The sequence below is a fragment of the Crinia signifera genome, chromosome 7 (genome assembly GCF_055691185.1).
Source record: "Crinia signifera chromosome 7, ASM5569118v1, whole genome shotgun sequence".
NCBI classification, from domain to species: domain Eukaryota; kingdom Metazoa; phylum Chordata; class Amphibia; order Anura; family Myobatrachidae; genus Crinia; species Crinia signifera.
Genome location: NC_139223.1, coordinates 2,888,526 through 2,904,279, shown reverse-complemented (window position 1 = coordinate 2,904,279; position 15,754 = coordinate 2,888,526). Strand labels below are relative to the sequence as shown.

Genomic DNA, 15,754 nt, shown 5'->3' with positions numbered 1-15,754 from the left:
TGGTAGCGTTAGTCATAGATCCGGAAGATTACACTACAGCGGGGCAAGTAGGGACATGCTGGGGTATTACACAAAACTTACAGGTAGCCATGTTATATGGCTTTACATGTGTCCCCGGACTGGCAGGTGGGTGCCTATGTCTTACCCCTTGCTGAGGCTGGTAGAAGGTGCCATGCTGTGTTAGTTGCTTTGTACTCATTGCCATATGAGGCCATTGATCATCTGGACACTGGACGCTTATTAGCTTGTCTCCCATCCCCACGTCAGGCACTAATGTGTGTACCGGTAGGGCCAGTATAGCATGGAGAGTGGGTTGTGCTGCTGCATTGGGTTCCTGCGTTGTCAGCAGGGGTGATTGGTGTGACCGTATCCCTTCAGCATCGGAGGTGACATTGTGCTGGGACAGGTGTGTGCCAGGTATCAGGGCTGTGGCAGGTGGATTTATGTCTGTGTACCGGTGAGATATCGGGACTGTGGTGGGTGGATCTGTGTCTGTATCGGTGAGATATCGGGGCTGTGGCAGGTGAATCCATGTCTGTGTATCGGTGAGATATCGGGGCTGTGGTGGGTTGATCCGTGTCTGTATCGGTGAGATATTGGGGCTGTGGCAGGTGGATAAGTGTCTGTGTATCGGTGAGATATCGGGACTGTGGTGGGTGGATCTGTATTGGTGAGATATCGGGGCTGTGGCAGGTGAATCCATGTCTGTGTATCGGTGAGATATCGGGGCTGTGGTGGGTGGATCCGTGTCTGTGTATCGGTGAGACATCGGGGCTGTGGTGGGTGGATCCGTGTCTGTATCGGTGAGATATTGGGGCTGTGGCAGGTGGATTTATGTCTGTGTATCGGTGAGATATCGGGACTGTGGTGGGTGGATCCGTGTCTGTATCGGTGAGATATCGGGGCTGTGGCAGGTGAATCCATGTCTGTGTATCGGTGAGATATCGGGGCTGTGGTGGGTGGATCCGTGTCTGTATCGGTGAGATATCGGGGCTGTGGCAGGTGGATAAGTGTCTGTGTATCGGTGAGATATCGGGGCTGTGGTGGGTGGATCCGTGTCTGTGTATCGGTGAGAGATCTCCTTTCTGTACATTAGTAATGGTGCAATACACTAAGGACGCCTCCTTTTCATTCCTGTACATTAGTAAAGGTGCGCTGCACTAAGGACGCCTCCTTTCTGTACATTAGTAAAGGTGCACTACACTAAGGACGCCTCCTCTCCTTTCTGTACATTAGTAAAGGTGCGCTGCACTAAGGACGCCTCCTTTCTGTACATTAGTAAAGGTGCGTTACACTAAGGATGCCTCCTTTCCTTCCTGTACATTAGTAATGATGCACTACACTAAGGACGCCTCCTTTCCTTCCTGTACATTAGTAATGGTGCACTACACTAAGGACGCCTCCTTTCTGTACATTAGTAAAGGTGCACTACACTAAGGACGCCTCCTTTCCTTCCTGTACATTAGTAATGGTGCACTACACTAAGGACGCCTCCTTTCCTTCCTGTACATTAGTAAAGGTGCGCTACACTAAGGACGCCTCCTTTCTGTACATTAGTAATGGTGCGCTGCACTAAGGACGCCTCCTTTCCTTCCTGTACATTAGTAATGGTGCACTACACTAAGGACGCCTCCTTTCTGTACATTAGTAAAGGTGCACTACACTAAGGACGCCTCCTTTCCTTCCTGTACATTAGTAATGGTGCACTACACTAAGGACGCCTCCTTTCCTTCCTGTACATTAGTAATGGTGCACTACACTAAGGACGCCTCCTTTCCTTCCTGTACATTAGTAAAGGTGCGCTGCACTAAGGACGCCTCCTTTCCTTTCTGTACATTAGTAAAGGTGTGCTGCACTAAGGACGCCTCCTTTCCTTTCTGTACATTAGTTAAGGTGCGCTGCACTAAGGACGCCTCCTTTCTGTACATTAGTAAAGGTGCACTACACTAAGGATGCCTCCTTTCCTTCCTGTACATTAGTAATGATGCACTACACTAAGGACGCCTCCTTTCCTTCCTGTACATTAGTAATGGTGCACTACACTAAGGACGCCTCCTTTCTGTACATTAGTAAAGGTGCACTACACTAAGGACGCCTCCTTCCTGTACATTAGTAAAGGTGCGCTACACTAAGGACGCCTCCTTTTTGTACATTAGTAATGGTGCACTACACTAAGGACGCTTCCTTTCCTTCCTGTACATTAGTAAAGGTGCGCTACACTAAGGATGCCTCCTTTCCTTCCTGTACATTAGTAATGGTGCACTACACTAAGGACGCTTCCTTTCCTTCCTGTACATTAGTAATGGTGCACTACACTAAGGACGCCTCCTTTCCTTCCTGTACATTAGTAATGGTGCACTACACTAAGGACGCCTCCTTTCCTTCCTGTACATTAGTAAAGGTGCGCTGCACTAAGGACGCCTCCTTTCCTTTCTGTACATTAGTAAAGGTGTGCTGCACTAAGGACGCCTCCTTTCCTTTCTGTACATTAGTAAAGGTGCGCTGCACTAAGGACGCCTCCTTTCTGTACATTAGTAAAGGTGCACTACACTAAGGATGCCTCCTTTCCTTCCTGTACATTAGTAATGATGCACTACACTAAGGACGCCTCCTTTCCTTCCTGTACATTAGTAATGGTGCACTACACTAAGGACGCCTCCTTTCTGTACATTAGTAAAGGTGCACTACACTAAGGACGCCTCCTTCCTGTACATTAGTAAAGGTGCGCTACACTAAGGACGCCTCCTTTTTGTACATTAGTAATGGTGCACTACACTAAGGACGCTTCCTTTCCTTCCTGTACATTAGTAAAGGTGCGCTACACTAAGGATGCCTCCTTTCCTTCCTGTACATTAGTAATGGTGCACTACACTAAGGACGCTTCCTTTCCTTCCTGTACATTAGTAAAGGTGCGCTACACTAAGGACGCCTCCTTTCTGTACATTAGTAATGGTGCGCTGCACTAAGGACGCCTCCTTTCTGTACATTAGTAAAGGTGCACTACACTAAGGACGCCTCCTTTCCTTCCTGTACATTAGTAATGGTGCACTACACTAAGGACGCCTCCTTTCCTTCCTGTACATTAGTAAAGGTGTGCTGCACTAAGGACGCCTCCTTTCCTTTCTGTACATTAGTAAAGGTGCGCTGCACTAAGGACGCCTCCTTTCTGTACATTAGTAAAGGTGCACTACACTAAGGATGCCTCCTTTCCTTCCTGTACATTAGTAATGATGCACTACACTAAGGACGCCTCCTTTCCTTCCTGTACATTAGTAATGGTGCACTACACTAAGGACGCCTCCTTTCTGTACATTAGTAAAGGTGCACTACACTAAGGACGCCTCCTTTCCTTCCTGTACATTAGTAATGGTGCACTACACTAAGGACGCCTCCTTTCCTTCCTGTACATTAGTAAAGGTGTGCTGCACTAAGGACGCCTCCTTTCCTTTCTGTACATTAGTAAAGGTGCGCTGCACTAAGGACGCCTCCTTTCTGTACATTAGTAAAGGTGCACTACACTAAGGATGCCTCCTTTCCTTCCTGTACATTAGTAATGGTGCACTACACTAAGGACGCCTCCTTTCCTTCCTGTACATTAGTAATGGTGCACTACACTAAGGACGCCTCCTTTCCTTCCTGTACATTATTGTACACTGGGGTTTTGTCAGGGAAGACCTGACAGAGAGAAAAACGCTTTTTGGGCGCACTCCTTTTTTGTAAATTTACAAGTATTAGATGATTATTTTAAGATATAACTTTTATTATAGACTTTGTTAAAATAAGTGGCACTCTGAATTCAAATAGTTGAATGGGTTAAAAATGTAGTGTGATCCTCAAACTATTATTGTTTAAGGAATAATAATTAGTATGTCACACTTTACTTTGTCATTTATGCACTGAGTTTTTCAAAGGTACGATTACCAGTGAACATAGGCAGAGAAATGATTTAGTTCCCTAAATGGATCAATATAGTGTGCTCTATTGGGCACTGCTAGACGAAGCCTCATAGGCGAAACACGTGTCCACAGCTAGTTCCCGTCCAGCCTACCTCGCCAGCAACTACCGGATATCACCGATAATCAACGCGATACAGCCGTGACCCCACCAGCCGTCAATCTCCGCGACGGAGTATCCGCAACAAGCAGGTCCGGCTTCTTGCGCCCTGGATCTCCCTGTACCCCATCAGTCAGCGGCAGACCACATCTCCTGGTCTGGTCCAACACCGCGACGCTCACTACAGCAAGCCGCAGACACGCCAAATCCCGTCATCAGCCGCTAACACAGGCAGCGGCAGCAGGTACACGAGCACACTCCCCTGTGCCTTTGCATTTGGGAAGTGCTCGCTCTAACATTATCCCCCACTTGGCGTCATCTCTGTACTGCATACCACAGGCAACATTGTGTCGACACATTGTGTGTCAACCACCAAAACACAGCGTCAGCTCTATATATTTCTTTATAATTTTTTCAGCAAGCCGGCTACTAGACTCTGGCTACAGTATCTCCCCCTTTCCTTTGATCAACCAGGAGCATTTCATCAACATTGTGTCTATTTGTAGAAAACCATTACAATGTGTCAATGTATCCTGCGCAGATTGCTCTAAATCAGTGCCTTATACTTGTCAAAAATTAACTCTATCTACAGACAGCAAGTTTCTCAAAGCACGATTTCTTGCAACAATGTGTTCTACTTACTAACATATTTTTTCTCCAAAATAATTTACCTTTCATAACGTTACTCTCTACCAATGTATAATAATTATATCTTTTTCTCCTTCTAACTAAAATTGTGTCGACACAACTTGTGTCAACCACCCTATCATATTTAATATAATTTTGTTCTACAGTACCAGGGTGCTCTACCTGCCAATATAACTGCATTCCCAATAAGCTATATATCACTAACCCTTTGTGAAATTAATAGGCCATTAAAAAGGCCCAGTGTGATGCGCCACCGCTATCTGCAGCCAAACAGTAATAATTGATTGAAGCACCTTGCATTAATTTTTGACCTATTGCCACCATACCCCGCTGGTTTGCCCAACCCCTCTCCGAACTTGGAAGCCAAGCAGTGGAGGGCCAGGACAGTACCCAGGTGGGAGACCCCTGGGGAAGACCAGGTGTGGCAATACAAATATAAGGGAAGCAAGTCGCTGCTTCAATTTAACCACTGTACCCATGACTGCTAGAGAGAATTGTTGTTATTAGAAATTATTTATTACATAAGGCTGTGACTTATTTGTGTATACCATTATATATACCCATTGTGCAATATTAGCACACTATATTGATCCATTAAGGGAACTAAATCATTTCTCTGCCTATGTTCACTGGTAATCGTACCTTTGAAAAACTCAGTGCATAAATGACAAAGTAAAGTGTGACATACTAATTATTATTCCTTAAACAATAATAGTTTGAGGATCACACTACATTTTTAACCCATTCAACTATTTGAATTCAGAGTGCCACTTATTTTAACAAAGTCTATAATAAAAGTTATATCTTAAAATAATCATCTAATACTTGTAAATTTACAAAAAAGGAGTGCGCCCAAAAAGCGTTTTTCTCTCTCTGTCAGGTCTTCCCTGACAAAACCCCAGTGTACAATCATTGACCCTAAACGCTGGGCGCACCGCCAACCCCATAACTACCAGAAATTATATCCTCAGTAGTTATAATTTAGTTGGTTTTCTGATCAATAAACTAATTCCTAGTCTGTGCGGATCTATACCCTCCTTCTTGCCTTCCTGTACATTAGTAAAGGTGCGCTACACTAAGGACGCCTCCTTTTTGTACATTAGTAATGGTGCACTACACTAAGGACGCCTCCTTTCCTTCCTGTACATTAGTAATGGTGCACTACACTAAGGACGCCTCCTTTCCTTCCTGTACATTAGTAAAGGTGCGCTACACTAAGGACGCCTCCTTTTTGTACATTAGTAATGGTGCACTACACTAAGGACGCCTCCTTTCCTTCCTGTACATTAGTAAAGGTGCACTACACTAAGGACGCCTCCTTTCCTTTCTGTACATTAGTAAAGGTGCGCTACACTAAGGACGCCTCCTTTCCTTTCTGTACATTAGTAATGGTGCGCTACACTAAGGACGCCTCCTTTCCTTCCTGTACATTAGTAATGGTGCACTACACTAAGGACGCCTCCTTTCCTTCCTGTACATTAGTAAAGGTGCGCTACACTAAGGACGCCTCCTTTTTGTGCATTAGTAATGGTGCACTACACTAAGGACGCCTCCTTTCCTTTCTGTACATTAGTAAAGGTGCGTTACACTAAGGACGCCTCCTTTCTGTACATTAGTAAAGGTGCACTACACTAAGGACGCCTCCTTTCCTTCCTGTACATTAGTAATGGTGCACTACACTAAGGACGCCTCCTTTCTGTACATTAGTAAAGGTGCACTACACTAAGGACACCTCCTTTCCTTCCTGTACATTAGTAAAGGTGCGCTACACTAAGGACGCCTCCTTTTTGTACATTAGTAATGGTGCACTACACTAAGGACGCCTTCTTTCCTTCCTGTACATTAGTAAAGGTGCGCTACACTAAGGACGCCTCCTTTTTGTACATTAGTAATGGTGCACTACACTAAGGACGCTTCCTTTCCTTCCTGTACATTAGTAAAGGTGCGCTACACTAAGGACGCCTCCTTTTTGTACATTAGTAAAGGTGCGCTACACTAAGGACGCCTCCTTTTTGTACATTAGTAATGGTGCACTACACTAAGGATGCTTCCTTTCCTTCCTGTACATTAGTAAAGGTGAGCTACACTACGGACGCCTCCTTTTTGTACATTAGTAATGGTGCACTACACTAAGGATGCCTCCTTTCCTTCCTGTACATTAGTAATGGTGCACTACACTAAAGACGCCTCCTTTCCTTCCTGTACATTAGTAATGGTGCGCTACACTAAGGACGCCTCCTTTCCTTTCTGTACATTAGTAAAGGTGCGCTACACTAAGGACGCCTCCTTTCCTTTCTGTACATTAGTAATGGTGCGCTACACTAAGGACGCTTCCTTTCCTTCCTGTACATTAGTAATGGTGCACTACACTAAGGACGCCTCCTTTCCTTTCTGTACATTAGTAAAGGTGCGTTACACTAAGGACGCCTCCTTTCTGTACATTAGTAAAGGTGCACTACACTAAGGACGCCTCCTTTCCTTCCTGTACATTAGTAATGGTGCACTACACTAAGGACGCCTCCTTTCTGTACATTAGTAAAGGTGCACTACACTAAGGACGCCTCCTTTCCTTCCTGTACATTAGTAAAGGTGCGCTACACTAAGGACGCCTCCTTTTTGTACATTAGTAATGGTGCACTACACTAAGGACGCCTTCTTTCCTTCCTGTACATTAGTAAAGGTGCGCTACACTAAGGACACCTCCTTTTTGTACATTAGTAATGGTGCACTACACTAAGGACGCTTCCTTTCCTTCCTGTACATTAGTAAAGGTGCGCTACACTAAGGACGCCTCCTTTTTGTACATTAGTAAAGGTGCGCTACACTAAGGACGCCTCCTTTTTGTACATTAGTAATGGTGCACTACACTAAAGACGCTTCCTTTCCTTCCTGTACATTAGTAAAGGTGTGCTACACTAAGGACGCCTCCTTTTTGTACATTAGTAATGGTGCACTACACTAAGGATGCCTCCTTTTTGTACATTAGTAATGGTGTGCTACACTAAGGACGCCTCTTTTCTGTACATTAGTAATGGTGCACTACACTAAGGACGCCTCCTTTCTGTACATTAGTAATAGTGCGCTACACTAAGGACGCCTCCTTTCCGTACATTAGTAATGGTGCGCTACACTAAGGATGCCTCCTTAATGTGCTTTGAATTGTATTTAATTGGTTGCTAATTTCATGTAAACCAGGCTGAAGCCGCGCCCCTGATTCTAATACTATACGTGATGAGTGTAGGGTATAACTAACACAATGACCAGATCTCCAGCGCGAGAATCTCATGTATTATTCTACAGCGCTATCATGCAGCATTTGCAGTAAGTACACAGTGTTTCAAAGATGAATGCTTGGCACTGCTGGCACCCAGACAGAAGATACTGCTTTCCCTGGTGCCAGCCAGTAGGTAAGGCAGGCATTGCCCCTCATACTGTTCAAGGTTGCGGTTATTGCCCCTGCATTCCTGCCCATCACATCTGTCAGGACTATAAGGAATGCTGGGTGCTCTCTGTTGGCAGCAGGACGTTATTACTGGTGCCAGTGTTACAGCACGGGCTATAGTCTGGTCCCGCAAGGTTCTGGATGTTGCTGCGTGTTGGGGGTATGAGGAGGGCATAGAGGTTGCTGCGTGTTGAGGGTATGAGGAGGGCAGAGAGGTTACTGCGTGTTGAGGGTATGAGGAGGGCAGAGAGGTTGCTGCGTGTTGAGGGTATGAGGAGGGCAAAGAGGTTGCTGCGTGTTGAGGGTATGAGGAGGGCAGAGAGGTTGCTGCGTGTTGGGGGTATGAGGAGGGCAGAGAGGTTGCTGCGTGTTGGGGGTATGAGGAGGGCAGAGAGGTTGCTGCGTGTTGGGGGTATGAGGAGGGCAGAGAGGTTGCTGCGTGTTGGGGGTATGAGGAGGGTAGAGAGGTTGCTGCGTGTTGGGGGTATGAGGAGGGCAGAGAGGTTGCTGCGTGTTGGGGGTATGAGGAGGGTAGAGAGGTTGCTGCATGTACAGGGTATGAGGAGGGCAGAGAGATTGCTGCGTGTTGGTGGTATGAGGAGGGCAGAGAGATTGCTGCGTGTTGGTGGTATGAGGAGGGCAGAAAGATTGCTGCGTGTTGGGGGTATGAGGAGGGCAGAGAGATTGCTGCGTGTTGGTGGTATGAGGAGGGCAGAGAGGTTGCTGCGTGTTGGGGGTATGAGGAGGGCAGAGAGGTTGCTGCATGTTGGGGTTATAAGGAGGGCAGAGAGGTTGCTGCATATTGTGTTGGGGGTATGAGGAGGGCAGAGAGATTGCTGCGTGTTGGTGGTATGAGGAGGGCAGAGAGGTTGCTGCGTGTTGGGGGTATGAGGAGGGCAGAGAGGTTGCTGTGTGTTATTGGGGGTATGAGGAGGGTAGAGAGGTTGCTGCGTGTTGGGGGTATGAGGAGGGCATAGAGGTTGCTTTGTGTTGGGGTTATGAGGAGGGCAGTGAGGTTGCTGCGTGTTGGGGGTATGAGGAGGGCAGTGAGGTTGCTGCGTGTTGGGGGTATGAGGAGGGCAGAGAGGTTGCTGCGTGTTGGGGGTATGAGGAGGGCATAGAGGTTGCTGCGTGTTGGGGGTATGAGGAGGGCAGAGAGGTTGCTGTGTGTTATTGGGGGTATGAGGAGGGTAGAGAGGTTGCTGCGTGTTGGGGGTATGAGGAGGGCATAGAGGTTGCTTTGTGTTGGGGGTATGAGGAGGGCATAGAGGTTGCTGTGTGTTGGGTGTATGAGGAGGGCATAGAGGTTGCTGTGTGTTATTGGGGGTATGAGGAGGGTAGAGAGGTTGTTGCGTGTTAGGGGTATGAGGAGGGCATGGTTGGTGTTGTGGTATAAGGAGGGCAGAGAGGTTGCTGTGTGTTGTTGGGGGTATGAGGAGGGCAGAGAGGTTGCTGCGTGTTGGGGGTATGAGGAGGGCAGAGAGGTTGCTGCGTGTTGGGGGTATGAGGAGGGCAGAGAGGTTGCTGCGTGTTGGGGGTATGAGGAGGGCAGAGAGGTTGCTGCGTGTTGGGGGTATGAGGAGGGCAGAGAGGTTGCTGCGTGTTGGGGGTATGAGGAGGGCAGAGAGGTTGTTGCGTGTTGTGTTGGGGGGTATGAGGAGGGCATGGTTGGTGTTGTGGTATAAGGAGGGCAGAGAGGTTGCTGTGTGTTGTTGGGGGTATGAGGAGGGCAGAGAGGTTGCTGTGTGTTGTTGGGGGTATGAGGAGGGCAGAGAGGTTGCTGTGTGTTGTTGGGGGTATGAGGAGGGCAGAGAGGTTGCTGTGTGTTGTGTTGGGGGTATGAGGAGGGTAGAGAGGTTGTTGCGTGTTGTGTTGGGAGTATGAGGAGGGCAGAGAGGTTGCTGTGTGTTGTGTTGGGGGTGTGAGGAGGGCATGGTTGGTGTTGTAGTATAAGGAGGGCAGGGATGTTGGGGTATAAGGAGGGCATAGTGGTTGTTTTGTTGGGGGTATGAGGAGGACAGAGAGGTTGATGTGTGTTGTGTTGGGAGTATGAGGAGGGCAGAGAGGTTGCTGTGTGTTGTGTTGGGGGTATAAGGAGGGTATAGAGGTTGCTGTGTGTTGTGTTGGGGGTATGAGGAGGGTAGGGAGGTTGTTGCGTTGGGGGTGTGAGGAGGGCATGGTTGGTGTTGTAGTATAAGGAGGGCAGGGATGTTGGGGTATAAGGAGGGCATAGTGGTTGTTGTGTTGGGGGTATGAGGAGGACAGAGAGGTTGATGTGTGTTGTGTTGGGGGTATGAGGAGGGCATAATGGTTGCTGGGTGTTGTGTTGGGGGTATGAGAAGGGCAGAGAAGTTGTTGTGTTGGGGGTATGAGGAGGGCAGAGAAATTGTTGTGTTGGGGGTATGAGGAGGGCAGAGAGGGTGCTGGGTGTTGTGTTGGGAGTATGAGGAGGGTGATGGAGGAGCTCTCCCATGGCTGTTACGTGTATGGGCAGATGTAAGAATATGTTTGGTGTTTGTGTACTTTGTGCTTACCATCAACCCAACTGATGACATCGTCCAACTCCGTAGGCAGTCCCAGCCACTGTCCACTGTCGCGGGGATAGCCATGGTCCATACGGCCTTTCTTTTCATCAAACCTCCAGTAGCGGTTCCTCCTGAAGAAGTATGTCTTCTGGTTGTGTTTCCAGACAAAGGCTCCGTCAACACCATCTTCATTGAGCCCAAAATCGGTCAGCGGCCGCGGGTATCCTGGCTCGGCCAGAGTGTCTTTAAACACCCAGTAATTGGTACCTGCAGAGGAGATAAATGGATAGGGCACTGCCAGTTGTAGGCACAGAGGGCACATTTGTCGGTTATTTCAGACACTCCTGTGTCTCAGACAATTGGGGCTCAAAATGGTAATAATAGGATCATTCACTGGGCCTGCCAACATGATGGAAGCTTTGACATGCTGGCTGGCAGTACCCTGGGTACATTCTTGCAATGGTATGGGCACCATTTTGTTTCTGTTAACTATGGTGAGTTCCAGCAGGTGCCTCTGACTTATCAGTGAGATGGGGGGGGGGGTCCTATCCCATCCCAGTAGGAACGGTTATGAGAACAAGCCAAAACTGATCTCCCACTCAGCTCCTCTCTAAGGCTGGATAACCAGTGGGTTGGCAATATCATGAATAGCCAGGAAGAATGGCTGAAGAGGAAAGGAATGGGACCCTTACATCAGAGCGTAATGCCAGGAGCTGATCATGATAAGCATGAACATCTTCCATCAAAGTATATGGAGTCCTCCGCATGTGATCACTGACCTGAAAAGAAGATGATTTTGCTGTCGTTGATCCTCTCATACACTGCGTCCACCTTGGGAAGGTCGGCGGGCAGCCCCAGCCAGAAGCGACTGAGCTGTGCCGGTGTCAGGGAGACCAGCTGCTTGCTAGACTGCACTCGCCAGAAGTACCTGTCTGAGAACGGGGTGGGAATGTCAGAACGATGGGTCTTCCGGATAGACCGGCATGTGGACATATGAGCGGAGTCTTACTCTTAAAGAAGAAGACTTCTCCCCGGATGCTGGCAACTGCATCAAAGTGGGCGGAGCACCGATCAGGGAATGCAGGGCGGGGCCTGTTGGGGAAATGGACGTTATAAGATGCATGGTGGTTCCCGCTTAGCAGATGCGCCAAGCCTCTGGCTTCTCGGTGGACAGATGAGTGACAGTGGCCGAGTATTGGGTATGGCCATACTCTGGATCATGTCTATGCAGGTTGTATTACGTATTTATATGTCCACTTTAAGATGGTTATTCTGGTTGATTCGCAAGGCTGCACCGAACAAGCGAGTGCGCAGGCGCCCAAAGACTTACATGGAAATTGGGATCAAAAGAAAAACTCTTAGCGCTAGTCTGATAGGGGTTCTCCTGTTCTGAGTCATGGGATATGTCCCCATATCCCCAAAAACGTGTACAAAAGAATATATACTCTGAACTGGGCGCTCCTATTATGGACACGTTAGGATATGCCAATCAAATTCAATGAAACTGACTCTAACATGATAAACTAAGACGATGGAGACTATTCTATACATTTGCCTTTTTTCCTCTCATTTCATAACGTCGAGGAAAATCTCAGAAGATGACTGAAAACAACAAGATTCTTCATTGAGGAAATAACAATCAATACACCAAAGAAGGGGAGTATTCTTCAAATTTTAATTTAATTGAATTTGATTGGCATATCCTAAAGTGTCCACAAGAGGAGCGCCCAGTTCAGAGTATATTTTCTTTTGTACCCAAAGACTTACAACCAGAATAAGGCCCTAAGGCAGGAGGCGCCTTCAGTCTGGACTAGCATACCTCCCTGCCTGTCCCTGATTGTAGGATCCGTGCACATTGAAGCAGGTAAGACCTGTATACATTAATATATAGTAGTATATGAGTTGTGGGGTGAGTTTCAGGGTGTGGGGACCCCTGGATTGCTCTGACGGGGCTGCTTCAGGGCACCACAATGTAACACTTATTTCAGCACTTTACAACACTTTGGGGGGTTTGGTTGAGCTGGCTTGGGATGCCACTTGCTGTACATGTGAACCCCCAGAATATGAGGGACCTACCGTATGATGAGGTTACCTGATGTGGTGGGTCAGATCATCATTTTGGCCAAGATTATGCAAAAAAACAACTCTATGTAAATGTACAATTATTAGTATTATTTGTATAGTGTACGTGCATTTCTTCTCTTTGTGTCGCACTACAAGACTCAGCAAGGAGAACAACTCATTACATATAGTTACGGTGTGCATCCCCTAAACATGGCTGTACTTTATAACCTTCCAAGGCTTGGTACATAGCCCCCTTTATCTGTACCACAGAGCTTCAGTCAATGACTGCAGTAGCGCACGCGGGGGGGGGGGGGGGGGGTTCTGAGTACCCAGAACCCCCCCCCCCTAGGAGTCTAAGGGCCATTACCTGAAAGCTGAGGGTCCCCTCTTTCCATGGGTATAAGAATTGTAAAAATCGGCACTTGGGAACTGGAGATATCTGACTTCAAAGCAGTGGTCCCCATCCAAGCCTGTTAATTGCTATTCCCAGTCAGATATTTCAGGTTCTGTCTGACGTAGAGTTTTTCTGAGGGTATATTCCAAAAGCTGGGACTCTCCCCCTTTGAAGGACACTAGTAGCTTGTCTCTACTGTTCCCAGAACCAGAGATATCAGCCTTCCAGCAGCTGGTTACTGCTCCAGCTCCACACACCTGGTATGTAGTATTGTATACTCGTGGGCAGATTGCTCTGTCTCCTGAACTCTGATCCCCTAGTCCCCAGTACCATTTGGTAGGTGGGATTCTCTAGTTTTTAATTCCATTAAAATCTAAGAAATCTATTACCGGGAACTGGAGATATCTGCAGTCAAGCAAGCTGTCCTCCCACCAGAAAATTTTGAATAATGAGCCCACTCCACTATACACCCCTCCTCTGGATATTAAACCTCCTCTACCACCCTGGAAGTTATGTATCAGGGCCCCTTCATTCAGCCCAATGCCCCCTTCTCCCACCCCATCTCCCACCATCTGTGCAGTAAAGGGGTAATTAGTGGAAATTACTGATCTAGGCCCTACATGCTGAGCGGTTGATATAATACCCCCTGCCACCCGCGGGACATCAAAGCTTCCCCTACCACTGGAGGATCGGTAGGGGCCCCAATACATTGCTATGCCCAGGGGTCTACACTGCTGTTGACACCCCTGTATGTATATATATATATATATATATATATATATACTTATTTATTTTTTTAATTATTATTATTATTATTATTATTATTATTATTATACATTTGGTCTATCTATAATACTTTAACTGACCCGGCATATACTGGGTCACCGAAGTGTCCATCTCCGTGCTTTGCTGCACCCCTCTGGAAACCCCCTTCTGAAAATCCTGCGTTTTCCCCTGGACTGGAACTGATGGCACCGGGGCTGCTTTAGGAAAAGGCTTCAGGGGTGTTTGGGGGACTCAGGCAAATAATCCAATAGTATTCCATGAAGGATACTAGTGCAATGGGACCGATGGCTGGGACAGAACTATGGGGGCAATTCTGGTTCACTCTTTCTGACAAAATCCTTCTTAGGACAAAACCATGTGCACTGCAGGGGGGCAGATGTTGCTTGTGCAGAGAGAATTAGATTTGGGTGAGTTATTTTGTTTCTGTGCAGGGTAAATACTGGCTGCTTTATTTTTACACTGCAATATAGATCTCACTTTAAAGTAAAACCCCACCCAAATCTAATTCTCTCCGTTACATCTGCCCCACCTGCAGTGCACATGGTTTTGTCCATCTAAAAAGGAGTTTGTCAGAAAGAGTGAACTAGAATAAGGCCCCGTATGAGGATACAAGTGATGAGGAGGGGCAGAGTGGGACAGATTCGGGGGGGGGGGGGGGGAGGGGGGGGGTGTATATGTATGTATGTATGTATGTATGTATGTGTGTATGTATGTAGATATATATATATAAATAAATCAGAGACCCTGTCGACCTCCATGCATGGTGACCTAGTTGTTGTAGACCTGGTGACCGTATCCCATTCTATAGACCACCAGGCCAGGGGAAGGAACTGGCCCGGTACCTATAGCAGGGTGTCACTAGAACAGCAGTAACCACAGGAGACTGTAATGTCCCTGATGTAACTTGGGAGGAAGTCGCTGTGGTTACAGGCAGGTAACGGCTGGTGTGGCAGCATGTACAAATAGTAATGACAAGAAGCACCGCAAGTCCCAGCAGTCTGCAGTGCGGTAATATACTATGTACGTGATGACATGTGTCAGCACTACAAGTCCCAGCAGTCTGCTCTGCATAAACTCCTATGAGCCCATTGCAGTAATATACAATGTACGTGATTTACATTAGTCACTATAACTGCTAATCTGTATTTTGCCCATTGCATAACCAGTGTTGTATTGTTAATGTGTTTCTAGTCTTTGTAGTACCTGATGGAAGCTGTGGTCACTGAGGCAAATTGTATTGGAGTATATGTTTTGCCTAGTGTTTATTTAACCCAGGCTAATTTATGTCCTTTGATTAGCTGGTCATGTGACCTCAGCTGTAGGCTCTCCTAATTAGACCTGGTGGTATATCTGTTCACATAGAGGGCGGTTCTAGAAGTTAGAAATATACTAAGTGAGAAATTACAAAGTGGGAATTACTCATAGAGAACAGTTGAAAAACATTGAACAACTTCAAGTAAGGTAAATACAATACTTATTACACATTATTACTATACTTATCCCTATCTCTAAAGGTGCGTACACACGGGGGGAGATATATTGCCCAGTGTCTCCTTTTCATCAGCAACCAGAGATGGTCGCTGATGAAGGGGAACCTCTGCTGGGGGTGCCGCAGAGGTAATTAGCTGGTACTCCTGCGACCAGCGATGACAATGGGGCAGAAAACGGGAACGACGCACCCGGCGATTTATCGCCGGGGCACACTCACATCACTGGCGATTATAGCCCCTATCGCCCCCGTGTGTACACAGCATAACATACACCAATCACATCATGCTCACCAAACTGCTACGTCTCATTTCATTATGTGGAATACTCACCAAACTTCTACCATCTTTTAAT

General features: G+C 47.1%; 1 protein-coding gene and 1 pseudogene across 2 annotated transcripts in view; one reads left to right on the top strand and one right to left on the bottom strand.

The window, feature by feature from the left end:
• Nucleotides 1-15,754, bottom strand: part of MMP25 (matrix metallopeptidase 25) — a 55,627-nt gene that overhangs the window by 417 nt on the left and 39,456 nt on the right. For both annotated transcript variants that reach the window (XM_083152231.1, XM_083152230.1), the window contains exons 7-9: nt 11,678-11,760; nt 11,448-11,600; nt 10,678-10,935 (exon numbers count right to left, since the gene is read on the bottom strand). In XM_083152231.1, coding sequence (XP_083008357.1) covers nt 10,678-10,935; nt 11,448-11,600; nt 11,678-11,760 — 494 coding nt within the window. The remainder of the gene's footprint in view (nt 1-10,677; nt 10,936-11,447; nt 11,601-11,677; nt 11,761-15,754) is intronic.
• LOC146025336 (5S ribosomal RNA) lies at nt 5,014-5,132 on the top strand (annotated as a pseudogene).